At 41.5% G+C, this 27156-nt stretch overlaps 4 protein-coding genes across 6 annotated transcripts in view; 3 read left to right on the forward strand and 1 right to left on the reverse strand.

Annotated features, from left to right (window-relative positions):
* fig4a (FIG4 phosphoinositide 5-phosphatase a) overlaps positions 1-5144 on the forward strand; it is a 36321-nt gene extending 31177 nt beyond the window's left edge. For both annotated transcript variants that reach the window (XM_076083743.1, XM_076083744.1), the window contains exons 22-24: positions 157-242; positions 1605-1679; positions 4693-5144. In XM_076083743.1, coding sequence (XP_075939858.1) covers positions 157-242; positions 1605-1679; positions 4693-4870 — 339 coding nt within the window. In that variant the 3' untranslated portion in view covers positions 4871-5144. The remainder of the gene's footprint in view (positions 1-156; positions 243-1604; positions 1680-4692) is intronic.
* A 2836-nt stretch (positions 5145-7980) lies between these two features.
* On the forward strand, positions 7981-15327 carry gpr6 (G protein-coupled receptor 6). 2 transcript variants are annotated; one of them, XM_076084684.1, is made up of 2 exons: positions 7981-9049; positions 9826-15327. In XM_076084684.1, exon 2 carries the CDS (start codon positions 9849-9851, stop codon positions 10857-10859), a length of 1011 nt encoding a protein of 336 aa, XP_075940799.1. In that variant the 5' UTR covers positions 7981-9049; positions 9826-9848; the 3' UTR covers positions 10860-15327. The 2 variants fall into 2 exon arrangements, with proteins under 2 accessions (XP_075940799.1, XP_075940800.1); XM_076084685.1 differs by having other exon boundaries at positions 7981-8608; positions 8744-15327.
* Positions 15328-17510: 2183 nt separating this feature from the next.
* On the reverse strand, positions 17511-19264 carry ccdc167 (coiled-coil domain containing 167). Its single transcript, XM_076084518.1, has 4 exons — positions 19148-19264; positions 18911-19005; positions 18764-18816; positions 17511-18345 (listed from the first exon to the last, which is right to left on the reverse strand). The coding sequence occupies exons 1-4, from the start codon at positions 19196-19198 to the stop codon at positions 18227-18229; spliced, it is 318 nt and encodes a 105-aa protein (XP_075940633.1). The 5' UTR covers positions 19199-19264; the 3' UTR covers positions 17511-18226.
* On the forward strand, positions 18366-27034 carry kif25 (kinesin family member 25). Its single transcript, XM_076084519.1, has 15 exons — positions 18366-19868; positions 20016-20081; positions 20959-21075; positions 21324-21465; positions 23059-23162; positions 23252-23337; positions 23437-23476; positions 23576-23643; positions 23727-23801; positions 23996-24142; positions 24362-24538; positions 24725-24879; positions 24975-25223; positions 25672-25827; positions 26181-27034. The coding sequence occupies exons 1-15, from the start codon at positions 19800-19802 to the stop codon at positions 26330-26332; spliced, it is 1803 nt and encodes a 600-aa protein (XP_075940634.1). The 5' UTR covers positions 18366-19799; the 3' UTR covers positions 26333-27034.
* Positions 27035-27156: the final 122 nt, after the last annotated feature.

Consider the following 27156-nt stretch of genomic DNA (forward strand, 5'->3'; position numbering starts at 1 on the left):
AGTTGCAGCTACTTGATTAGCTGTTTGAAGGAGCTGGCTGTTAGCCAGATTACAGTTGTGGTAAAACTTCTGTTAAATTCTTTTTGTGTTTTTTCTGTCTTGGTCACCTGCACACGTGTACTGTAGCTTCTTACCTTTGCCTGCTCGCCTCCTCAGGAGATCCAGCAGCAGTCGGTTAAGGAGCCCTATGGACTCAATCTGGCTGCGTTTCCTGCTGAGAAAGACCTGCTCATTTACCAAAGGTAATAACCACAACGCTGGCACATACATGCACCGTTTGATATTACAATGAATGCACACTGAGCCAGAGTGTATAGGGCTTTAACAACTTTATTTTAAAATCGAATGCAATCCAATGCAACCTTTACAAAGATAATAATGTTCAGTTTATTTTGACACTGCCAGACAGGTATTCATTAAACAAAATGTATATTATATTGAGGTTTCCATTGGCGTTGAACTGAACTGCATCATATTGAGACGTGTTTCTCATGTTTTGCTGATCAGTCGCTGCTAGCTAGAGAAAGTAACACACACACACACACACACACACACACACACACACACACACACACACACACAAACAGGAACAAGCAGTAAGTGTCAGCAGCCCCCTCGGGGGGGATATCTGTCATTTTGCAAAAGGGACATTGTCAACTCTGCCCTGCTGTGTGCATCACACTTCTGACCTCACTGCTGTTCGTCCCCCTCTCCCCTCCTTTCACCCGCCAGTTTATTTTTCTTTCTGTCCTTTCTATTTCCTTTTGTCCTTTCTTCCTGCCTGCTCGCAACCATGTTGATGAGATACAGTGAATAGCCGCCATCAGGCTCTGAAAATGAACACAACTATCTGTTCTTTGGATGGTACAATGCGACGTCTTTGAAGGAGCTTTAATAGCTCTTTTTTACTCTCACTCTGCCATCCTAAGCCCCCTGCGGATAACTGGCCCAGTGTGTTATTTCAGTGTGGTGTATGGTCCTGTCTTTGAAGCGATAATCAACATTTGTGGATTAACAAGTACACCTAATATTATAGCAAATAAATAAACTTATACATTAATGACTTCCATAAAGCGCGGCGTATCTTGACAGTGTACTTTACTGTCTGGACGAAGAATGTCGTTCATATCCCCCTGCTGTAGTGGCACATAATGAGAATGAAACTGCATTCATTATTGAGGGTGGGAGTTGAAATTGCTCCAAAGATGTTAGCTGCAGCCAAAGCTCTGCTAATCAGTGCATTAATATTAAATAATCATAAGCCAGAGCCAGAGGGGAACTCTCAACAGTTGCATGTTATTGTGTCTTTGCGAGAGAAAAATATCCTCAGGTGAAATTTGAGATTTAATGACATTTGAGATCTCAACAGATATGTTGCTCACCTTTTCTACATAATTGTTATTGGCATTTATGCCATAATTTGACAGGTGACAGTGTAGAAATAGGAGAGAGAGAGAGAGAGAGAGATAGATGGAGCGATAGAAAGAGAGGGGTGTGACATGCAACAAAATATCCAAGGCAGGAATCAAAATATACTGTCGATTTTTGTCAGTTTTGTAGCAATAGGTGTCTTTTTCATTTTGCGTTTTTTGTTTTCCCTGCAGGTTTGCACATCTGGGCGAGAGCCAGCACAGGGTGGAAAGAACTGAACGCATAAACCTGGCAAACATCATCTGCTTGTGAGTAAAACATGTGACAAATTAACCCAAACACACACACAGTGACAAAAAAAAAGACAAGTTTACCCATATGTGCCCAAACTCAATAATCCTCACACACGTGTGATATTAAGCAATACGTTGCAATATGAGTACCGTATTTTCCGCACTATAAAGCGCACCGGATTATAAGGCGCACCTTCAATGAATGGCCTATTTTAGAACTGTTTTTATATATAGGGCGCACCGGATTATAAGGCGCATAGAATAGAATAGCGTCGTAAGCGTGTCTCTTGAAAGGTGCCATTTTGGGGTCTTTATACACACAAGTGGTGTTGGACTAGGAGTAAGCACAGTACCGGTGTTTACCGCGGTGCGGCTTTGTAGTTTACCAGTCGTACTGAAACATTTTGACAGAGCGCCGTGTACAACCAGTATGGATCAACCAATTAACCAATTGATCCATATATAAGGCGCTCCGGATTACAAGGCGCACTGTCGTTTTTTGAGAAAATTAAAGGCTTTTAAGTGCGCCTTATAGTGCGGAAAATACGGTAGTTGTTATAAAATGACACTTTTTAAGTACCTCTCAACATCTACAGTAGTCAAGTCAGTTTTGTTTATTTAGCCAGTTATTACACATCACAAATATTACAATCTGAGCAGCATGAGGCTCCCTCTGACCTATTCGACTCTCACTTTGGATAAGAGAAAAACTCGCCAAACAAACCTCTTTAACCCCCCCCCCCCCCGTCGTCTTCCTCATGGCAATGTGCAGCCGTACAGACGCATTAGCAATTTCCTCATTAGCAATTTCCGCTTTTATCAGAGCGAATAGAGTAGAGAATAGATGGCAAGAGTCTATGCCCCCTCTTTTACTTCTTCTCATGCTCTTCTTTATTAATGCATATGTGTAGATATTGTATGCACAATCATACAACAGGCAGAATTTTTTACTGAGTTATGATTGTCAGACATTTAAACATTTTACATGCATATTTAGACTTTTTGGGAAATATTCTTATTTGTTTTCCTGTTGAGAGTTAGATGAGACAATCAATACCACTCTAATGTCTGTATGCTAAACATAAGGCTCCAGCAGCCTAAGTATTAATATTATTGATATGCTCTGGGTTTACCAGTCACTCAGCGCAGTGTTCTTACACATGTAAGCCCCTACTTAATATAATAACCCTTTTATCTGAAGATGAAAGATGTTTAAGTGAAGGCTTTTGGAAGAGAAAGAGCCCAGAGGCAGCAGTGCACAAGAGGATTGAGAGGTTGTTCTATTGTTTTGCCCTAACAATACATCCAGTTAGCCAGATGGGTTTTGATGTTGAGCTGCACAGCTTGGATGGAACATACTCGATGAAATGATACCTGTACCGAATCTAAGAATGGTAAAGAAAGGGCAAAAGCATATCCATGTGTCAGGGTTTTTCTTGAGCACAGGTGAGTTAAAAGGTTTGTCATGGCCCACAACTTTCTATAAAGCCAGATGGAGCCAAAGGTCACTATTCAGAAGAAGAAAGGTTGAAGCTCATGTGAGATTGACACTGCTGGGAGGAGGTCCTTAGTTGTGTACGTCCCAGCTCACTATGCTTCACTAGCTCTCTTTTTGTGTACATGCATGTTTGCTCAAAGGAAATGCCATTTAGATGAATGTGCCGTAGACATACAGTTTTTGGCTTTACAGCAGCCTCAGTCAGCTGGGAATCAAAATGTCTTTTCATCCTTGTTCAGTTTGCGTCCCTCCTCGCCCGCCTATATCTCTACCTTTCATCACTCCGTCCACTCGTTAGTCCGTCCTTACCAATTATGTCATCCTCGTGCCAGGTCCGCAAGGTTCGGCGGGTGCGTCTGCTGTTGTGCAACAGCGCTATTTTAAGACACTTTCACAGCACCCCAAACATGTTTTCCCCGTTTGGAGTCTTTAGTCTGAATCCTCCCTCTGTGTAGTTCCTTTGTTGACCGATGAGGCATGAGCAAAGCCGACTCAATCAGTGAGGATAAAAGCGGAAAGGATATACGATATGGCGGATACCTGCTGAGAGGTATCAGAGAGGTGTGTTGATTTGTTTCCTCCTCAAATTATATTCAGCTTTTAAGTCACAGATCCAGATGGATGCACAATTATGACTAAAAAAAGATCAGATTGTCACACTTGCAGATACTGCTGTTTCTGCAAGTGTGACAATGTAGGAAGAAAACCTCTTTGTAGCTGGAGGATCCCTGCATCACTCTACATTTCACATCATTTGGCATGTTGGCTATAAAGATGATCTGTTCAGAGCTGCTGAGATGTCAGCTGTGTGTGAAGAGTCACCACAAGTCTTCAGACAGAACGCAAATCAAAACGTGTCTGTTTCACAGAGCAAAACCTGTTTAATTGTTACCTGATAGAGAGAAGAAAGTAAAGGCTAATTGAATAGTCTGTCTCGTTTTCAAGCTTTTGAGAGAAAACTCGCTATACTCCCTTTTGACTTTAAAAAAAATGATTGAAAAATGGTTTAATGGCACTCAAGCTGTTCATCTTATGTACTGTATATTAAAGCCTCTCAGCCTCTTGGTCGCCTCGTCACAGTGAAATCTTTAGTTTCAATATACTTACTTGCAGGTCTAGTTATATTATTATAATGTACATCAAACCCTTAGTTGAGGACTCCATGATGACACTTCGTTCCATATTGATCTCAAGGCTTCCTTGGTCTACCAGAGCCTTTGTTGTGGCTGTGATTCAGCCAATGAAGTGCATTTATAATGCAGCCGTGTGTCTGAGCAGCAGCTCACTGGGGCCTCGGCTGCTGTTGAACTGGCTGACTGAGTAATTCTGCAGTGAAAGCAGCCTTCTCGACAATCCTCTTGTTGTTTCCATTATCAGTCCTCTGAATGACTCACCCTCTCCAGCAGATGTTCATGAGATGATGTTAGTTGGAATACAACATTTCTCTAGCCCTTGCTGTGTTTTTTTTTGATGATCTCGTGGCATTAATTGAACATGTCTCCGCCCCATGTCTTCGTCCCTTTCTCTCAGAGAGCCGGTGTCCTGCTTCCCGGAGGACAGCATCTACGGCCTTTCTCCGCCGCAGGTCGACAGAGACAGCCGCGAGGAGTTTGAGAGCCACGTGTTGATGGGTCAGGGGCAGTTGAGGGTGCTGTGCAGGGAGGACATGCTGATGTACAGAGAGTACGTCAAGAACAGATACATGTAAGACACGGACAACATGGACTGGATCTCTGCTACCAATATATGCAAACCCAGATTGGCAGATCCAATCCCGTCACATACTTCCATTTTGACATTTTTTTTTCTTGCATTTGTGAATACATTTTGCTTAATGAAGATAATGGCGCATGTACCACCCATGTGTCCTACATTTGGACCACGTTGATTTCTTTTTCTTTTTAACAGGCTACCTATATGGTGCTTTTTTTATTTATTTCAATTTTAATTGCAACTCTTTTAATAAACTCTATTAAATTACATGTATGTTTTGGACTTAAATTAAATTCTTAAGTGTTTTGAATCTTAAATTAATCTAGTTAATTTATCAGTAAACAGCTATTTGCTATGTTCAGATATAGCGGTGGAGTAATGTCTACCTGAGCAGAGAGCACTCTCCCTCTGTGTGTTGTCACAACGCGCTCGTCACCCTCCGGGTCCCCCTCAGGTCAGCACTGTCATCTCCGTTAGCACTGTCGCCATTGTTTGCACTGCTCCCGATGCTAGCACCGTTAGCTGCTAGCCGCAGGCTCAGCCGTCGCCATGTTGTGGAGACAATAGATATGATCTGAATCCCATATTTAACACCTTTTTAAATGTTGGAATTAATTCAATGATGGCAGGCCCAAAGATTATGATGATTTAATATTCCACCTGAGATGTGTTTTGAGTTTAGCTTTATTTTTTAAATGTACTCTGTTAAACCATCGTGCCATGACGGGGATATACGTTGTTTTGTTTTAATTGCTCTCAAAAGCTTTTTGGAACAACAGTTTTAAGCCCTCTTTGCACGGGACTAGTATCACCAGGGGGCCTCGTATAAGTGATGACAGACAACCTCCACAGTTATTACAGATCACTAGAGGTCCCCAGGGAATACTGGTCCCCCGCATATAGGGGGTTTGACATGATGTAAATCCTTCATGTACTATAAATGTATATCCAGATGAAACACATCACTGATGCTTTGACATTGTGGGTTTTAAGTTATTCTTAGTTTACCAAACTGCACACAGATTTGTCTAAAGCTGATTATTATGTACACCAGTTAAAAATCAGTTGAGTGGTGCTTCAGCATGTGATGTAGAGAACGGCACGAGGACTTAAAATGAATAAGCTGCTTTTATAAGCAAATGAACTCCAGATGACGGATTATGCGTCATATTTTCAAATTTGCAGCGGCATTGTTCTTGATTGGAGTGCGGTGAAATGTTAAGAGTGCACGACAGACCTCTAGAATACAACCAGGAATTCACCTAAAGAGAAGACGGTCTCTCACTTCGCAGTCTGTGTCCTTCAGTCCCCTTTTTTCCTCCTTTGGAAGCTTCTCAGCTGACTCAAGAGGCTTTTACCTTTCTACTCTGATGCTTGTTAGCTGGATTAGACCATTAGAGGAATATACTGTAGATCAAGTCGGGCTGCTTTGCTTTTGTTCTGACCCGGGATGCTTTAGAATTTTGAGCATTCCTGACCAATAGTTGTTTGCTAGAAAGAATGAAGTAGTATAAAGGGTGGCAAGTATTTTTCACAGTGAGTTGAGAAGACCCCAACCGCCGATGAAATGTTTGACTGGACATCAAAAACAAAATAAAATCACCTAAATACAACTGTGGGTGTGATTTTACCTTTTGCAATATTCGTAAAGGTTGAATTCAGGCTATGAAAGTCCTTTTTGGATGACATACTGGTATTAAACTTAAGATCCACCATCCGTGATCACGAGTGTTTCATTTCTCAACGTAATGTTATTAGCAATCATGTAATTATCATAAAATCGTGGTCGAGATGACATCTGCCGAGAAGCAGGTACAGTACGGTCGGTCAGACGTATTCGATTATGTGATTGTTCCTTTTGGGGTTCTTTTCGTTTTCAAGGAGCGCGTGTGTGTGTGTGTAAGTGTAAGTGTGTAAGTGTCCCTGGGTGAACGCGTTTCCTCTTGTGAGAAGTATTAGACGTTTGTGGGTAAATGAATTGAGGTGTTATGTCTCTTCAGTAAACGTGTTCCTGCGATGTGTCCGTTCAGCTGTCACAGATACATTTCATCTCCACCATCCTCTTACCAATCTCTTAATGTATCTGGTAAAGGGTGTGCTTGTGCTCTAGCTTGTGAGAGCATGTGTGCACTCTTGGAAAAAGGAGAGCACTGCTGTCTCTGTGTTTGCGGGCAGAGGGACTGTAGGCGGTCGGGGGCTGTTTTGGTCTTTTAAGTAAGGCTGTGTTTTTCTCATGTGTTATGTTTAGAAAGGCAGGTGTCTCATTACATTGAAACCTCTCAGCAACACATGGGTATGGATGAATAAATGCATCTCGTCACGGATATTTTTAAAGGCAGCTTGTTCTTAGTAATCCTCACAAAAATAACTGTGTGTGTGTGTGTGTGTGTGTGTGTGTGTGTGTGTGTGTGTGTGTGTGTGTGTGTGTGTGTGTGTGTGTGTGTGTGTGTGTGTGTGTGTGTGTGTGTGTGTGGCACCGGGGGTGCAGTGCTTCTATTGAGGTGGAAATTTAATTTGTTTGGTTTCGTCCATCATAGAAAACAATTATTCCGTATTTCGGTCTTGTGTGTGTGGTTGGGTATCTGCCCTGGTCTCTGACATGAGTCGCTGGGGTCTTCATGTGACCGCTTAGCTTATGAATGAAGACGACCCCCTCTCTGCTGACAAAAGGTGGCCAAACACCTGTTTCCTGGAAACTAAAACTAGTTACCATATTGCCATGCTGCTTTGAATCTCCCCCTACCTCAACCCGGCTCTCAATATTTCATCCACGCTTGTATATTTTAATTGGCGTGTAAGACAATAGATACAGCTTTTTTTACATTTATGGTTTATTGTTTATATTTTATTACACGTGTGTGTGTGTGTATATATATATATATATATATATATATATATATATATATATATATATATATATATATATATATATATATATATATATATATATATATATATATATATATATATATATATATATATATATATATATATATATATATATATATATATATATATATATATATATATAAATATAAATATAAATATATATATATATAAATATATATATATAAAGAAAAGATATAAAAAGTAACGGCATTAATATCCTACTGGGTATAACAAGATGTTTTTTCTCAAATGCACAGCATTTACCTGACGTACTGAACACTCCTCCCATGGTGCATTAGCTTGTTAGAAAGTCTCTTGGTCCAGAACATCTGTTACATGAGCTCCCTGTATCTGTCCTCTCTTGTTATAAACTCACTCTCACTTCATTTCAGGACAAACTCTCCTTTTAACGTGTTAAACACAGGTGTAACTTGTGTCAGCTTTTGGCTGGCTGCCTTCTATTAATGCGAGCTATTGTTAATGATATTAGTTCCAATACATGAATGTGTCTAATTGCCTACTGTTCAGACAGCTAGCATACTAGTTAGCATGATTAACACTAAAGTAACCACGTAACTAGACTAGTATTGGTCTAGTTCACCTGAAAAGAAGATGAACCACATATTCTCCTTTGAAATTAAGGCAAATTAGCCGGTGTTTAAGACAAATTGATTTGATACGCTAGACTTTGCTTTCAAAGTATTAATCTACAACATATGTACATGAAGAGTTGTTTTTACAGGTTATCCCCCCCACCCCCTCCCCAATATGCATGCTGCTTGTACTTGACACCTGTTTGTGTGCTTTTGCACCTGATCCTCAACTACTTCGCTGAGATCAAAATGTGAGTCTTACTGAGGGAAGAAGAAGAAGTTATAGTTTCATTTTCTAAGTCAAAAAACGCTGAAAAATGCAAGAGCTTTGGTATCAGGGAGTCTCTCTCTCTCCCTCTCTCTCCCTCCCTCCCTCCCCCCTTCAGGAGGATTTAATCTCCGTGTCTGGTCGCTCCCCTCTCGTCCTCCATGCTCCGTCCTCCTCACTCACACCTTTCTCCTCGAGCTGAACACCGGCCAATGCTTCACAGCAGCCCTGCCCTGGGTGTCTGTCCCATGCGTGGGAAGCACAACAAAATCAAGGGCTTCACTTGAGAGCGTCCAGAGGAGCGACAGAAAGGGTTGCAGTCCTTTTGCATCCTCTTCACTTTGAATTTGTTTGACACTTACCCATCGGACGAGGGGCTCCAATTTCAGAGAAAATCTCAGCGCATAACGTTTTGAACACGGAGGTACGTATTCTATACTTCTCAGAAATGTTTATGTCGGAATGAACTTGTAAACATCGCTGTAGCAATCTATGATATAATTTAGAGGAATACATCAAGACACTGAGCATTCGATTTTGAATAGTTATAGTTATATAGTTATTAAGCACCAAAATTACACTGCAAGTCTTAATACAAGCATTAAATCTAATTTTTAAACGAAGTTATGACGACTTGGGTCATGTTTTGTTTGTCCGTATTTAGCTTTCTACGGATCTTAGTGCTGGGATTTCAGCACCACGGAAAGCTCATGAAGCTTTTGCGGCTTCACTACGACAACTTCAGAAGGGAATATCCACCCTAAAACTGAATTTTTTTATATGTGAGATATTGCTTATAGATCAGCTGTAGTTGGATGCAGGGCTTTCTAGTTTGAAATACAAGTAAGATAGAGTTGTTTCAGAATTTACTCACAATGGAGCATCCCCAAAATCACAGAGGAATTTCTCTGCTGCTCAACTCAAATTTACAAACTAAAAGAGCTGTACAGCAGATACTATAGAAATTACCAAAAATACATGTTTTAGGGTGGATTTTCATCAACTTTGGCATGCAACAGATTGTCTACAAGTGTCTATAGTCTGAGCCTACAACTGCTATATTTACATTTAAAATAAAAATGCTGTAGGTATTGGTAAATGATGTGCTTTGTTATATACTTTTTTGCATTGGCTATTACAAGCAAACACCATTGCCTTCAGATCATAATTAACAAACCAATCTACTTCTACTTCCATCAGGACAAAAAGACGACAGCGTGGAGATGATGAACGAGTCTCTGGTGGTGAACGACTCCTTTGCGACTCCTGCGGCTGGAGAATCTCTCCCATGGATGGAGGCTGATTCTTCGGAGCACAATGGCAGTCTGGAGTTCTCCACCGCCCCGTTAGATTTCCCCATCAACCCGTGGGACATTATGCTTTGCATGTCCGGCACCGTCATCGCCTGTGAGAACGCCATAGTTGTAGCAATCATCTTCTACACGCCGACACTAAGGACTCCCATGTTTGTGCTGATTGGGAGCCTGGCCACAGCAGATCTGCTGGCCGGCATGGGACTAATCCTGAACTTCGTGTTTCAGTATGTGATCTCCTCTGAGACTATCAGCCTTATCACTGTAGGCTTCCTGGTGGCCTCCTTCACTGCGTCCATCAGCAGCCTTTTGGCCATAACAGTGGACCGTTATTTCTCCCTCTACAACGCCCTGACATACTTCTCAGAGAAGACACTGCAGTACGTACATCTGATGTTACTGGGGACCTGGGGGGTGTCTCTGTTTCTGGGCTTGCTGCCGGTGCTCGGCTGGAACTGCCTGGACGATCCGGCCTCCTGCAGCATCGTTCGCCCTTTGACCCGGAGCAACGTCACGCTACTGGCCACCTCCTTCTTCATCATCTTTGTGCTCATGCTGACGCTCTACTTCAAGATTTGCAAGATTGTGTGCCACCACGCCCACCAAATCGCCCTCCAGCAGCACTTTTTTGCCACGTCGCATTACGTCGCTACTAAGAAGGGGGTCTCCACTCTGGCCATCATCTTGGGGACATTTGGTGCCAGCTGGCTGCCCTTCGCAATCTACTGCCTGGTAGGCGAGAGGGAGTATCCATCAGTGTACACCTATGCTACGCTGCTGCCAGCCACATACAACTCCATGATTAACCCCATCATCTACGCCTTTAGGAACACAGAGATCCAGCGCTCCCTCCATGTGCTTCTCTGTGGCTGCTTTCAGTCCAACAAGGCCTACCGTTCCAGATCACCAAGTGAGGTCTAAACAGGTGCTAGGGCTCTTTTTGTGTGAGTGTATGTATGTGTGTGAAAAAAGACGGAGCAAAAAGACAAATCACTCTATGACCATTGACAATCTGCTTACAGTTGACAGTGAATGCTTTTGGGGGCGACCATGGCTCACTGGGTTAAGAGGGTTGTCTGGGAACCGGGTTGTCTGGCAACGGTTCGATCCTCGACTGGGACGTGTCACGTGTCGAAGTGTACCTGAATACACTGAACCCCAGGCTCCCCGGGTGCCTGTCATTGGCCCACAGCCCACTGCTCCCTACAGGGATGTGTCAAATGCAGAGACAAATTTCCCCCTTAAAGGGATCAATATAGTATAATAAATAAAAAAAATAAAATAAAAAAGAATGTGAAGATAGAAATGTCTCTCATCTGCACTTTATTATGTCTCAACACAAGTTAGGATGGGATTTTTGAAATGCTGTGAACAAGAAACTTCTGTGAAAAAGACAAAACAAACCTGTGAATGTACTTAAATGAGAAAAGGAATGGAAAATCTTGCACTTTAGTCCGTGTTTTTTGAAATGCCAAAGCAGTATTGTAAAGCCCTTATTGTGTTTAAATGTTTCAACTTGTGAGTACTTGTGTGCCATTTTTCTATTTTGTATGGTATTGTCTTTGATGTGCATTTTCTACAAGAGGAATAAAAAAAACAAAATCAAATCCAGCAGTGGCTCCATCGTGTGTCATTACTGCAGCACGTTTCTTCCAAAGACTCCTTGCACTCGGCTTGTTTTTTTGTTTTTTTTGTTTTGCATCCTCTTCACTTCGTTCCAGGTTCTTCCTCTGGAGCTCAGGTGGGTCTGTTTGAAGAGACTAATGGCACCTTTAAGAAAGCAAGTACCATGTCCCAGAGAGTAGCTTAAATGTACACATGTTTGAGTCCTGTTTGCTCAGTCTCTGTGTGTGTGTGTGTGTGTGTGTGTGAGTGAGACAGCCTTATAGAGAGAGAGAGAGAGATACCACAAATGTGTTAAAACATGTGCCATGTGGTCACGTGTGCTTAGCAGCTTTGATTACCTCCCCGTCCGGATGAGCAGGTGTAATGTAGCTTACCATACGACCAACAACTGAGGCTGCGGAAGTCTGTTGCCTTATCTCTCTTGGTCTCGTCAACATCTATAATGAGGATTCAGGAGCAGAGCAGCCCCCGGGCACGTGTGTGTACGTGTGACAGAGTGAGAAGAGCGATGATAAAAGAGTCTGGCTGCTCGCCCTGTCAGCTTGCGCCATAAAGACTGAATGAACAAACCTGGCACCCTGAGCAGCTTACAAACACAGCAGTTTATCTGCCTGGCTGTTTAAACAGGTAGTGGTTCAGGGCATCACTGTGCCACACAGGGACAAGAATACTGTTGAAGACCAGGCCTGCCAGCGTGTGTGGATACATACACAGATATCTTCTGCTTGTAAATGTTTTTACATGCCAAGCTATTACATGCTTTTTATTGAATCACCACCCTAGATGTCCAATAAATGATATTTTCAGGAGTAGTATAGTGAGAGAATGCTTTCTTCTATATGATAAATGGTCATTCCCTGTCGCATTAATGGCGAATGACTTGCTCCTCATGTGGACGATCAACTGTAATAATCTCCTGTTTTGAGAGCTGTGACGCCCTCAGTCGGTTTGAAGCTGATCACGATGTCGGGGAAAGGTGAGGGATGCTGGAGGGCACTAATGGACTGCACACTGAGGCCTGGGCGCTCTGAGAGCAAGAGATGTTTGTTCACCTTGTTTTTTTTCCCTTACCTCAACAGCTGTTGCTTTTAGTCACCCACCAAATCAGGCAAACACCTGTTTGTTCACAGGCCTCAGAAAGCGAATTGTGGCGATAGGTGACAGTAGTATTTAAAGCGGAAATGTCGTAAATGGCACGTTTCTTAAATTTAGCATTCGTTATTGTATACTGGCATTCTGCAATTCACATACCCTCCAAGTAGTATATCAGATAAAAGTTATTCAACTTGCATAAACACATTCTGGAAATTATACACCTGAAAAACAACTAATTTGCATGTCAATGTTTTTATGTTAGCGGGAGCCCACTGTTAAGAGCTACATCAGCACGCTGCTGCTCTGTTAAATCATCTGTATATAATAATAATATCATACCTGGCCAATGGACTAATTGGAAACAGTTAAGAACAACACGTGATGGTGATTATTTATGATGTCAAGTACTGGTTCACATCTTTATATGTAAAGAGCAGCATTTATTGAGCTACAGATGTGCAGTTACTGGAAAGGCATGATATACAAATATCTGAATTTCCTATGTAGTCAAGAGCTTGTAGTATGAATTTATAAATCTCATAAAACATGTGAAATTAGACCTTAAATGCACACAATTAGGATTCACACATCTTTTTAATGTCCATCAGTTGGACTTATTGATTTAACCCAGCACAAAGCCTACTGCTTCAAACGTGTGGAGGTAGTAAAGACATAACTTCATACAGTAACATGATTTACAAAAGTCATTAAATACATTTAGCATCGGTGTCATCTATTCTCAGCAGCAAAGTGGACTTTTTATTTTTGCGGAGGTTTATATTAACAACACTAAAATGTGTCTTCCCTTTAATATTACATCCATTAGACTAAACAGGGGCTGGTAGCAATGTTTGAATTATGTAATGCTTGATCAGTGCAGACCTGAGCAGCTCTCCAGGCAATTACCAAAGTACACAGTCTAACGATTCCCTCATTAATTACAGCGGTGTAGCAAACGCTCTCCATAGGAACATTACTATTGCTCATTTAGCCATGAGCTCGATGGAAAATGCTTTGGATTTATTGATTGTGTAATCACCCAAATAGCATTTTTTTGCCTCTGGGTTGTCATTTTTATATAGGAATGTTTGAGGTACAGAACAGATGGTCGAAGAAAAGACAGACTCAAAGAAAATCAATAGTGCATGGCATTAATTTATGATAGTGCTCCCCATGGAGAGTGCAGTGGTGTCCAGGGAAAACGTTGGAACCGCCTACCTGGCTATTTGATTATTAGACACTGGAGTTTACCATGATGAGCACACACACACACACACAGACAAGCAAGCACCAGACCCAAACGCACGCTTTATCTCTTGGAAAAGCAGAGACAAGCCCACATCAGCTACATAAAAACTGCTTTGCAATAAAAGCTATTGTCACTTGCCTTCATTTCTCTGCCCGTGGCCTGATCAAACACACAGTGCGTGAGTGCGTGCGTGCGTGCGTGCGTGTGGGGGAGGCTTGTGTTGGCACAGGATGGTACTGTATGAGTGCTTGTTAGAAGCCTGGAAGCTATCAGGATTTGTAATGGGTAATTTACCAGATTCTAGGTGGGTGTGCATTGCATGTGCGGCCTGCTGGCTGTATTGTATGTGCTGCATGCATGATGTGTGTGTGTGTGTGTGTGTACACACACGTGTGAGTGAGTGAGTGTGTGTGAGAGAGAGAAGCCCTAAACACAACCCAGGGGGCATTAACTCCTCTCCCTTGGTTTTCTCAGAAAACCACTGTGTGACATGGTGAGTGAGGGACATATTTTAAGGTACAATGACTTGAATACGTGTTATGGACAGCAACACACTGTTTTCAACTTTGTACTCACACTAATTATGTTCAATTTAGAAGTTAAACAACATGTATAAAGGGCAGTGTCCCCTCTTAATGGAGAAGAAAGCTTTAAAATGATCAAACATCAAGAAGCACATTTCCAAATAGCCTGTCTGTGCTCAACTTGGATTTTTCTCTTTTTTTTTTTAAAAGCTCATTACAACAACTCAGGCAAGGAGAGAAGGTATTGTGCCGAATGAAATGTCAATTTGACCTGGCAGATGAAACTGCCTTTGTGTATGTAAATGTTTGTAAAGGTTTCTGGTGCACAACTGAAGGTGTCTGCAGCCAGTTCACTTACTGAGCCTCATTACCCACCATCAGCTCACCTTGTTTGATACGCCTCTACTTTCCCCTCAAACTCAACCTCGGTCAGAACGGTAGAGACTTGTGTAATCTGCAGAACCTGACGGCTCAACTTTTAAAAGGTCGTCCAACACTTTCCCACCACCCCCCCCCTCTACTTGACTTTGCTCTCATCTTCTTTTCAATAGAAACTCCTTTTTACTTATTAAACGATTACTCACCACTCTGACTACAGCGATGATGACTAATGTAGAATTTGGTGCGGAGGGGACAAATTCAGCCAGGACTCGAAAATATGACTTTCATTATTATCTGAGCATGATGTCTTCATTCCTTACTGTTAGCAGGGATTTCAAAGAAATAAGCTTAAGAGACGTTTACGCATCACTCTGGATGAAAGCTATAGGTTAAAGTATAAAATGTAACGATGTAGCATGAGCATAGCATAGCAGGAGTGATTTAAATCTGTAATAATATAGATGCATAAACATGTGCCATGATTAAAAGTATGAGATGTTATGCTGTATGTGTGAAAGTGTCATATTTGTTTCCCCCTAAGTCACAGTCTCGGAGTCCATCGTCTATCGGTCTCACAACTTGTAACGGGAAAAGTTTTTCAAAAGCCACACACCACAGCATTTATAGCCTATATATGCTAATTTGCAACACCTGTATCTGGATGGGGATTTGAAATACATAAAACTTGACAACAATTCCACAAGAGACATAACAAAACACAACATCAACAATAGGTACATACGTTAAAAACACAAAACTCAGAACCCAACAAGAAAAGGCAGAAAAAACGTCTTGACTAGATGACTGATCAGTCTTCAAAAACAGATTCAGTTTGAATTAAAACTGAGTCACAAGGTCACTTAGCACCGGGAAATATGTTGTATGTGTAAATATAAATATGTAGAGAGTTTAAGATTAGCAATTTTAATAAAATGATCGAAACTACTTACTTAAGAACTGGTCACTTTGCAAATTAAGATTTTAGACACAAAACATATGATCATGTTATTATGAGACATGATGCTTTACTGTAGATTAATTGTCATATGGCTCAAGTGAACTGGCAGCAAGGAAGGTTCAATACCTGAAGAGATGACCAAACGTACGTAATGACACCTGACCTGAGCGCTGACACTGAACCTCCACCTGCAGCAGGTGAGCTCAAATGTCCCGCTGCTTCAGAACCAAAAAGAATTTAAAGCGAAATCTGGCATTTTGAGGCTCAGACAGACCAAAGTCATGTTCTTTCATTACTTGAGGCAACTTAACACATCGCGTCATGAAAAGCGAAACTGCACACAAGGTCAGCGTCTCACCTGCAGGATCAAGCAATCAAGCAAAGGGACTGTAACGTTTATATATTTTAGAAGGAGCAATTGACCAAAAGTAAGATTATAACTCACTGAAAGTCCCACTTAAAAAGGTATTTAAAAGTAAAATCCAGAATATAACAAAAGCACTCAATAACAGCGTTACTTATCAAAGTGGTCAGACTAATTTGTGACTTTGTACTTACTACTACCTACGAAGGGCACATTTAAAATGTTTTTAAATGGGCTACGATATCAACCACAACGTGAAAATGAATATTTGAACGCATTCACTGCCCAGAGTAATCTTTTAAATCCCACAGAAGTGTTGCATAATGGGCTTGTTTGCATATGTTTAACCTGGGGATGAGAGATTGAGGGAGCGTAGGCGTGCTGCCGACTGTGCTGGTGATAATAGAGAGTGTAGGAGGGAGGGCAAACAGACAGCTATTTGCTGGTCTGTCCTGTCATACATTTTACTGATTTCCCATTACAACCAAAGTGCTCCCCTGTGCATCAAACTAAAGCATCTGAAATGATTTGAAATATATTTGTTGCTGGAAATACTCACTCACAGCAGGCCAAATGTGTATTAATCCGCAGCTGGAAAAAAGTTATGTTTTTGAGGAACGATCACCTGAACTGGACCAGAACTGACTATAGACTGTATTATAGCTTTTAGAACAGGTAGAAAAGCCGTACTAATGGAATACGATACAGAAACTGGTACAGAGAATCACTGCAACCTTTTACAATAAGAGTGCAAATTCTTCCCATCAAATTAACCTCAATAGACAGATTCAGCTTTTTGCCTGTAAATTGACAGTTTGACCAGGAGAAACAAACATGGCCATTATTTCACTGATTAAACCTATTTCAGTCCTGAATGGGAACATAACGAACGGAGAGGAGACACTTTAAAACTAGTATTGGGTCATTTAAAGGTAAAGTAATGAGAATCTATATCAGAAAAGTAGTTTTAGATTTGTTTTTTAATCGACTCACACAAGAGAAGGCCTCAAGGCTGTTTAGTCTTGTCCTCAGACTACCCCCGAACACCACTCTATTCACACCATGACTGTGTCACTGGTGAAGAATTACACGTCCTCTTTGTTTAGTACGTCAAACAATAAACACCTTGAATCTCACCCACTGACTGCTGATGTCCTTTAGCATGTTAAATCTTCTGTTGTACTATTGTTGCTCTAGTTAGTGGGGGGGGGAAAAAAACACAAATCTTATTCAAAAGTGACACATCCAATTATGACGAATTTGGGCCTCGTTTAAAACTATGAATCATGTGATGAACTCTACTCATAACAAAAGATACTATGAATAAAAACAAGGTTTAAATGAGCCTATGCAATACAAAACAAAACAAAGCATCCAAAATGAAGTGTTTTTATTCATGAAGAAAAGCATAAAAGACCTCCAAAAACAGGAGGTGGTGCATTGGCCAGCATGAGCATCAACAACAAAACATACATTCATCAGGTTCTCTCTATGCTGTAGTGATAAAACATACTGTACAACTCATTTCAAGAGAAAACTAAATGTATCAAATATTGTCATCCATTTAACTGCACATGTGTACCATGCATTATTACACATATTCATTTATATGTGACTGAAAAGACAAGCAAACTTGATTGGCACAATTAGATGAAGCACATCTTCGATATATTGTATAAAAGCAACATTACTTTGGTTTATTTGTGGCATAAGCTTTATTAACTTTCTATTTAATTGTGTATTTAGGGGGCAAACTGTCGTATATAAATTCTTCGCGTTGAATGTTATATTATACAGTGAAGTCTTTGTACAGCAATGAAAACAGACTGTATACAAGCTGAGGAAAAGAGAAAAATGATCGCTTACTTTACCCCGATATTATCTCATACATGTATTACTCTAGTCCAAGGAGATGTGCACGAGAAACCCAGTACGACGACAATGCTGCCATCTAGAGGCAGAACTGAGGTATGTCACCAACACAGCTCTCCAGCTTCCCCGTGAACCTCATACATCATCTCACGGCAGCGTTGTCCTGTGGCTGCTGCTGTTCTTTGAAGACACAAAGTCGCTTTAAGTTACCAGGCGGTATCATGAGTCCTCTTCATTGTGGAAGAAGACGTAGTAGAAGAGAGCGCTGACGACCAGCAGAGCGACTGACAGCAGCATGTTCCTCCGATTCTCTCCTCTCAACGTCTCCAGCTCCTTGTCTGGAAATGACAAACACAATTTGATTTGAGGGCACTTGTGTCAGTTTGATTAACTATGAAATGAAGGGGAACAAAACCTGCAATTGCTCTGCTGGTGAAATATTGCAGCAATGGCAGACTAAATGTAGAGTTAAAGACTATAATAATATCAAGCAGGGGCTTCCTGTGACTGACTGATTGAGTCCTTCCGGATTTCTAAATGTTGTTTATCTGAATTTTAAGTGTGTGGTCACATACGTTGTAAATGGACTGCAATCAATCTCACTAGTATTCACAATTGTCCCGCTCATTCATAAATGATGCCCAGTGCCTTGGTCATTGGAAGCAGTTTTGGGTTGAGTCACAGCAGAGGTATATATCATGGTGTCCATATTGTAAAATATATCTCGTATATACCTGCAGTGACTTATAGACTTACCTAACTTCAGCACTCTCTCATTAATGATCGTCATCTCATCCTCCAGGTCGTGCCTGTGGAGCAGAGAGGATGAGACCAGTGAGGAAGTTATTCATTATGTATCCTGTAAGTCACTACCTGCAGCAGCATCATCATCATCATCCTCACTTGTCATTGTCAGAGAGCTTCTCTTTCCTGCTCTTGAACTCAGCCCGCTCCAGGTTGTCCTTGCAGCGCGCACGGCGCTCCTCCAAACGGTCGATCTACAATATGTACAGGTTAGATATAAGGTTATAACAGCAAAGCATAGTTCAGCTATTATACAACATTAATAACCGACAGGTGAGTGGATGAATGCATGAGCTAATCTATCAGACAGCCAGCTGAAGGCTTCCAAAGTCTTACCTCAGTGGCGACACTAATTTTTTCTCGCCGTTTGTCTTTCAATTTAGTCATTTTTGTGACAGAAACTGCTGCAGGCTCCCGGCTGATAAACTGTGACGATGCGGAAGTAATTTTCTTCTTCGTTCTTCTTCAGTTCTTCCTTTTTGGCACATCTCCTTGAAGGGCTTTGCTGCCCTCTATCGGAATGCGTCAACGTCAACATTAAATTCATTATAGCCTACATTCAATGGCATACCATTCACAAATGGTTAACGAGACTTGTGTGAGTGTGTGTTGAAGTTGTGTCCTTCTGCAGCAACTTGGGAAATGTTCACATTAAAACAATCAGGGCCAAATTGAATTGTCTCTTTCAATTAGGAATACCGGGGGGGGGGGGGGGGTTAGACTTCATTCCACTTTCAGAAGATACCAAAAATGATCATATAACCGTTATAATAAAAATAATGCCACCAAGAACAGCCTGCAGAAGCGACCGGAAACTGTCATCCTCCCCCCCACTGAGACGCAGACAGGTGAGTGTTGTCGCGAGCTGTTGTTGGCCTTTGTCAATTGGATTATTCCACTTGACAGGACACGGCTTGATCATCTCTGAAGGAAAGATACGAGGGTATCCGTTCTCTTCTCTACGAGCGTATTCTTCTTTGAGGAAAAGATGCCTCTCTTTATAAACCGGGACCAAATATTTGCGCATCAGGTACACCTGCTGGAGCACAAACTGAGGGTAAATCACTGCTAGAGTGTAATTCCAAATGTGAGATTAGTTTATTAGAGATTGTTCACTACGTACTGTAGTTTAGCCATTTATGATTTCAAAAATAACTCCACACACCAAACCCAGCTTGTTTGTAATATTCCACTGTGTTTTCAGAGAAAAGAGGAGCAAATACTGGAACTGGAGACAGAGAATGCTATTCTCCATTTAAGACTTTCCGAGGTAATAAGATGCCTGCCATTCATTACTTACAGGGTTAAACCTTTAAGGCCTATGGAAATCCCTGATCATTCTATCATCTATTCTATTCTATCTATTCTATTATATACTGATTGATGGGGATTGTTCTATTCTATTTATTCCTTGACCTCCTGAGTTGCTGAAGAAGTCTTTTGTGTTATCTGTACTGATTCTGTGCCACTTGGCTTAAATTCAAAAGTTTGTTTCCACCTCGGTGACTGCAGAGTTGGATCATGTGATGTAATTTCACTTGAAGGTTTATCAGAGAGGCTCACTCTGTATTTGATTGTAATTATCGCTATATGGAACCAAACATTATAGTGGACAGTGGAGATTAGTTGAGCCTGAATGGTCATATGTCCCCTTTATACTGTACAGTATGTTCCTGTTATATTATGAGAATATGGACACAAAAAAAATCATCTCAGTAGACTGTGCCTTTAGGTGTTCAATGCCAACACTTCAACACAGACTAGTCATAAGCAAGCAACTAGTATTACTCAAAATAATATGTTTAATTGGGTGTTATAGGCCCTTTGTCATAGCAGAAAAAGCACATGTGTAATAAATGACAATAATATAGAATGCCGGTTCCAGGGTCCTGATATTGTGCACATTGTTGGAACAGATAATAGTGAATGTCAATAAGGTTGTTGATTACGCCTGTGCTGTTTAAGATCTGGCAATCAAAATGCTAATGCTAATCTGAGCAGCCATGTATTCACTTGCTGTGCAGCATTTAAAGTTGAATGGTTTAATGTTGTTCATTACTGTAAAGTCATACTGTAGCTTGGCATAAAGTATGAATGAAGTGGCACAGTGGTGCAGAATAAGTATATTGATTTTGTATCCTTTTCAGTGTTTGGGGAAACTCCGTCGGGACCATGAAGAGGAGACCCGGAACCATCATCAGCACCAGAGGAACGCTCAGAAGATAACCCGGTCGTCCCTTACCAAACTCCTCGCTCAGGTCCAGGTACAAATGCACTGAGATGAATGTTGCGTGTGTAAATGGTAGGTTGTGATTTGCCTTTGTTGAGATGTTTCACTAAATAGCAACCAAAGTAAAGAAAGAGAAGTAGTGTGGAGACTCAGAAAGACACACAACAGTCAAACAGCAGACACACACACACACACACACACACACACACACACACACACACACACACATACGCTCACAGAGCCCCACACAATTCATTTGTCCTCTCTGTGTGTTTGTTGCAGGCTGTGAAGCAGGACTTGAGTGAACTTTTCGCAGTGTATTTCACTTTTTCCAGTGAGCTGGAGGAGCAGAGCAAGCAGCTGCTGGAAAAAGTAGAGCAAGCCAGCTGTTCTCCGATTGGTCACAGTGGAGACGAGGTTCACAGTGAGTATCAGAGTGTGACGCACCATAGGTTAACATAGATGCAGCGTCTCTGACATCATCCTTAGCTTATGATTCTGAAGGAACATGTTTTAAGAATACTATGTCACTTTTTACAGGAGCAGTTCATCAAACTGTCAGACCTTATTTCAATGATCTTTGAAGACATTATTTAAAGGATCATTTTTTGATCCCTCCTTCCCGGTATCACATTTTCTTCCTCTCTCTCTTCCCTTCACGTCTATGTTGTGCTCCCTCGTTCACCCTCTCTGTGTCTCTCTCCACTCTTAAGTGGTTTACAGGTTATGCGCTGGCTGTGTCTTGATTAGGCTCTGTTTTCTGGTAATCCTCTCACACTGTCCCTCCCATCTTGTCTCTCACACCGCCCTTCGAGGTTGTCCAAGGTTGACTTGTTCTAATGCAGCCCTGCAAGTCAGCTACTCACCACGGCTCTGATGATTGGTTGAAACAGATCTTCCTGAGTACATGCTATAATGCTGCCATTTCCACATCCCCATTATAGTATCTTGTAAAGATAAACCAACCATAGAAGAGATATACGTTTGATAAATGACAACTTTGTTTTATGTACGTGTTATTGAAAACATATACACATGTTAAATACTTAAAATTACAACAAATAAATGCATTCAGGAGGAGTTAACGGCTATCTTATTCTTCTCATTTCCTCTCATCAGTAAATTGTGCTAGCCTTTAATATTATATTTAATGATATAAGTACGCTACAATTATCAGAACAGTATGAATATTCAGGTTCCTCTTTTGGCTCAAAGGTCTACTGCAGATATACTGTAAATATTAACTAAAAGACAATGGAAGAAATTCTGCAAATGTATAATCAAATGTCCTGTGTAATGATATGTTTATGAAACTATGATTGTCGACACAGCAACAGTACCCAGAAACGTTTTTTATGTTCTTGTCTTATGAAACTTAAGTCTGCTGGGAACATGCCTAAAAAAGATAAACCAATGAATAAATAACTTACAGGTTCACACAGACAGTTAATGATCTAAAGGCTTAAAAGTACAGACTATTTTACAATGAAAGAAGACATTTGAGCTGTTTTGTTACTGATAGGAGGAATTTCGAGGACATTTTATGTTTCAAATAACACAAAAAAATCCCTCCACAATATTCTGCTCTATTTATGTTCAACCAAGTCTATTCTTGAATGTCTCAGCCTGTCCTGAGTGAATGGAGTTGTTTGGTGCCAGGTGTGTGTAACCTGTGTGCTCCAGGATTAAAGACATGGCCTGGATTCAAAGATTTACACCAGAGAACAGATGCCTCTGGCTTTGGAGTTGATTTCTACAAAGACAACAATTCTTTCATCCACTTTACTGCCTTAAAATAGATTGAGCTACAATTTTCCTTTACTGCACCAAATTGGCCACAGAATCGGGACCCGGTTGTTCACGATGTCTAACGCAGCATAGAAGCCAGTGGAGGTCTTGTTTGGTCATTGTCTCAACATGCTTGCACCAACGGCTTAACCTTTAACCTCAGCCCATGAATAGAAAATTGATTGTACTTTTTTTCCCTTTAAACTATCTTTCTGCCCTCCCTGCCCAGATTTGCAAGCTGGTGTTGCAGCTCTGGAGCACTCTCTGGAGGAGGAGAGGGAGAGGTGCAGGGCAGAGCGGCAGCGAAGGAAAGAACTCCACAACGCACTGGTGGTGAGGACAGATTTGAAGTGGCAGAAGATAATGGGCGACACAGCAGGTTCTGATATTGACCTACATTGTCATTCTTTGTTTTGCTACAGGAGTTGAGAGGGAACATCAGAGTTCACTGCAGGGTGCGACCACTTCTACCCTTTGACCACGTCCAGTCCTCCGCGTCTGGATCAAGGTGGGTCAACACATGATCCATCATGGCAACATGAATTGCTGTAAGATAACATGGGTTTGAGTTGTACTGTGCTTGAAAAGCTATGCTTTCCTCTATCAGGCCTATGTCATCAGAAGAAGTGGTCTCTGCGATCAGTGATGTGAGTTCCAGAGACTCTTAGAATTTATTTTATCTTATTGCTGCTAGCTGCTTCAGTGTCCTCACTTTTTTTGTGTTATTCCCCTTTTGTTGTTTTAAGGACACGGTGATGGTGAATTGCATAAAAACGGGGATGCCGGTGCAAAACAAGATGTTCGAGTTTGAGAGGTACAATCAAACATTCGCATTGTTCACACACATTAGTCCGTTTCATTTTCAGTTCATTAATGAGCACTCTGTGTTTCCTCCAGAGTGCACGGACCGGAGGATTCACAGGAGGCCGTGTTTCAGGAAGTCAAGCCGCTCCTCACTTCTCTGATGGACGGGTGAGCATGAAAGCAGACAACAAAAGGACGATATCAAATCACATGCCATTCAAATGTATTCATTCAACGATATACATTAAACACTACCCAGCGTGAATGAAGAAGAAACAATTAAATACATGACAAACAGCATAATATGACTGCATGGCTTCAGCATATATTGAATGTTAGTTATCTCTCTCTCTACCCTGCAGCTATAACGTGTGTATCATGGCGTACGGGCAGACAGGCAGTGGGAAGACTCACACCATGATGGGATCCCAGCTGCTGGAGGAGCACTCAGGGCCGCAGCAGGAGGCACAGCAGGGTATTATCCCCAAGGCTGCTGCTGAGCTGTTTCGGTGAGAAATAAATACATTTTTTATTCATTTGTTTTTGTGATATTTACAGTGCGTAATGAGTAAACTCTGCAAGAAGTAAATGTATTAAATATTCAGCCTATTAATTCATAATGTGCTCTGAGAGTTGAAATAGAATATAATTGGGTTGAACTTTAATCTTTTCTTTATTTGTATCTGTTTCTGTGTGTGTGTGTGTGTGTGTGTGTGTGTGAGACGCAGGCTGATCTCGGAGAAGCCCGCAGAGAGCCTCACGGTGGAGGTATCAGTGATGGAGGTGCATAACAACGAGGTGCTTGACCTTCTGGCGAGAGATGCGCAGGGCAACGGTGCCGACCAGCGCCGGGACGTCATCACCACCTCCTCTGGTACCAGCCAGGTCACCTCCCTCAGACATGAGTGAGTACAGCCGGAGCGGGGTGACTTGTGTGCAGAAAAATAAAAAACGCCTCAAATTCTGTGTAATGGGAAAGGGGTCGATTGTAGTAAAGAACCCAAGAGAATTATGTTCTCAGATATGTTTCTCAAAAGTTAGTTGGTGACTTTCTTAAAGTGGCCAGAATATGTGTTTCATATGTTTTACAGGCCTGTGCATAATGCCTCTGAGGTGATGCAGATCATCAGCAGTGTTTTAAAGCTCAGGGCTCACTGTCCCACCCTCGTCCACACCGACTCCTCGCGCTCTCACCTCATTGTCACCCTCACGATTTCCTCCAAGAGCCCCAACGCTCTGGCCCTGGGTGAGACGCATTCATACACAGACTCACACAATAGCATAAATGGCACCCGTTGGCCACACGTTCCCGCATTGTGACTTTATTACTCTTTCTTTTAGCCCGCAAGCTGCAAAGTGCCAAGAAGGACATGCAGCGCTCCACTAAGAAGGTGTGGTGGAGTCCACGCTGTAGCCGTGCCAACCCTGCTGCCCACCACTCATCTGATGATCATCTCTTCGCGAGCACACCCTCATCTCCCTGCCGCTCCCCTTCCCATTCTCCATGTCCCTCCCCCAGGCCCAGCATCTCTCAGGCTTCTTTCAGGACCAAGCTGCAGCTGGTGGACCTGGCAGGGAGCGAGTGTGTCGGTGAGAGGGGCTCAATGCTTAACGACGCTGTTTGAGTTTGCAGGTGTCATGGGAACTTTGGTTCCTGAATTTCTTGCACTAGGCAATGTTATAACTGAAAAATATACCCAGAATTGCAAGATGGGGCTTTAGGCATATGCTTAGTTAAGATGCTTACAACTTGGTGTTACTTTTAGCTGAATAGGCTGCTTGGTGTAGATTAAAACAATCAGCTCAAGCTCAAATACAGCTTGTTTCTATTTTCTGTATGAAATATCAAATGATTAATCTACGGATAAAGGTTCACAGTACAGACAAAGCTGAAGATGCAGGTCTTTGTTTTTTACCTTTTAATAACCTTTATGTACACATGCAAAAGGCCACTGAACCCAATACAACCAGTGCCTGTTCACTTAGTAGATAAATGAGCTTTAGGGCAAATGAATGTGTGTTTGTATGTGTGCACCAGGTATGTCTGGAGTTTCGGGTGCCGCTCTGTGGGAGGTGTCCTGTATAAACCGCAGTCTCTCTGCTCTGTCTGATGTCCTGGGAGCTCTGGCCGAGCAGAGGCCACACGTCCCCTACAGGAACAGCAAACTCACTCATCTGTTGCAGGATGCCATAGGTGAGGTGCGCGCACACACACACACACACACACACACACACACACACACACACACACACACACCCTCTCTTTTATATGATGTCTCTCATGTCTGCTTTCCATGGGAATGACTCGTTCAAACTCAAAATGTCTTCATCTAGCTGAGAGATTCCACATACCAGTATGGTAACCCTATCTCTAGCATACACACATGTAAACATACCCAAACTTACTCAAAATACTCTGGAAGATGTATTTGTCCATGCCCAATAATGAAAAGAGAAACAAAAGTACAATGCATGTAATTAAATGTAATCTTTTGCCTTATTGTTTAAGATCTCAGGCTCGAATCTCCTCTTGTCCTTCTCCGCCAGGTGGCGATGCCAAGCTGCTGGTGATGCTGTGTGTCTCTCCCACGCAACGCTTCATCACCGAGTCTCTGCAGTCTCTGGGCTTTGGTATGCGGGCCCGCCAGGTCCAGAAGGAGCTACCGCAAAGGAAGAATAACATCCTCAAAGTTAAGTGACGAAACGGAGAAGAGATTTCATTATTTGCAGATGCTGCGGCAACATAGATCCTGTAACAATCATGCCAACAAAACAGATTTGAGGGTATAATTGTTATCATGCTATTTCTCTGTGTTAGAGACGCCCTTCTTACTCTTAGTAGGTACTTTAAGTAGGAAATAGATGAGTGTTGCCAGAAGTGTTATATATTCTGTCTTTAAATAGATCTTGGAAGCATTAAATGTCTTATCTGAAGCCACAAATACTTCTATGATGCTTGAATGCAAAACACATTAATAATGTGTAAATAACCTTGACAATTACCAAGTGTGCTAAGTAGTTATGACTGAATTACACAAAGGTTGGGTAATGATAACTCAATTTAGTATGAAATCTTGGTATTTCGACTTTAATTTTTAATTTCCACTTTAATTTAGTTGTAGATGAAGTCAACAGTCTAGTGTCATGCAAAGGCTCTCTGACTGAAGTACTCTTACATGTATTCTGCTGTAAAACATGCATACCATGCCTTCTCTTTTTTTTAGTGTTTTAGGTGTAGTTATGTTCTTACAGTACTTGTACTCATGTTGATGTATTCTGTATCTGTAACCATCACCTTTTTTTTTTGGTTACACATTATGAATCTTTCAAACGCCTTGATAGAATAGTCTCAGTAGATAAACGTTGTCAAACTCTAAAATAAACAGCTGATGTGCAGATAATTCGTATTTTTGTGTATCAGTCCGTTCCAGAAAAATGTACTGCAATACGTATCGTCATTAGGGAATTAAAACAATGTTTGAATAATACATTGTGCAGCCCCTTTTAAAATAAACTATTCATA

Source organism: Anarhichas minor, unplaced genomic scaffold (genome assembly GCF_050575085.1).
Source record: "Anarhichas minor isolate MPS153535 unplaced genomic scaffold, ASM5057508v1 ptg000136l, whole genome shotgun sequence".
NCBI lineage: Eukaryota > Metazoa > Chordata > Actinopteri > Perciformes > Anarhichadidae > Anarhichas > Anarhichas minor.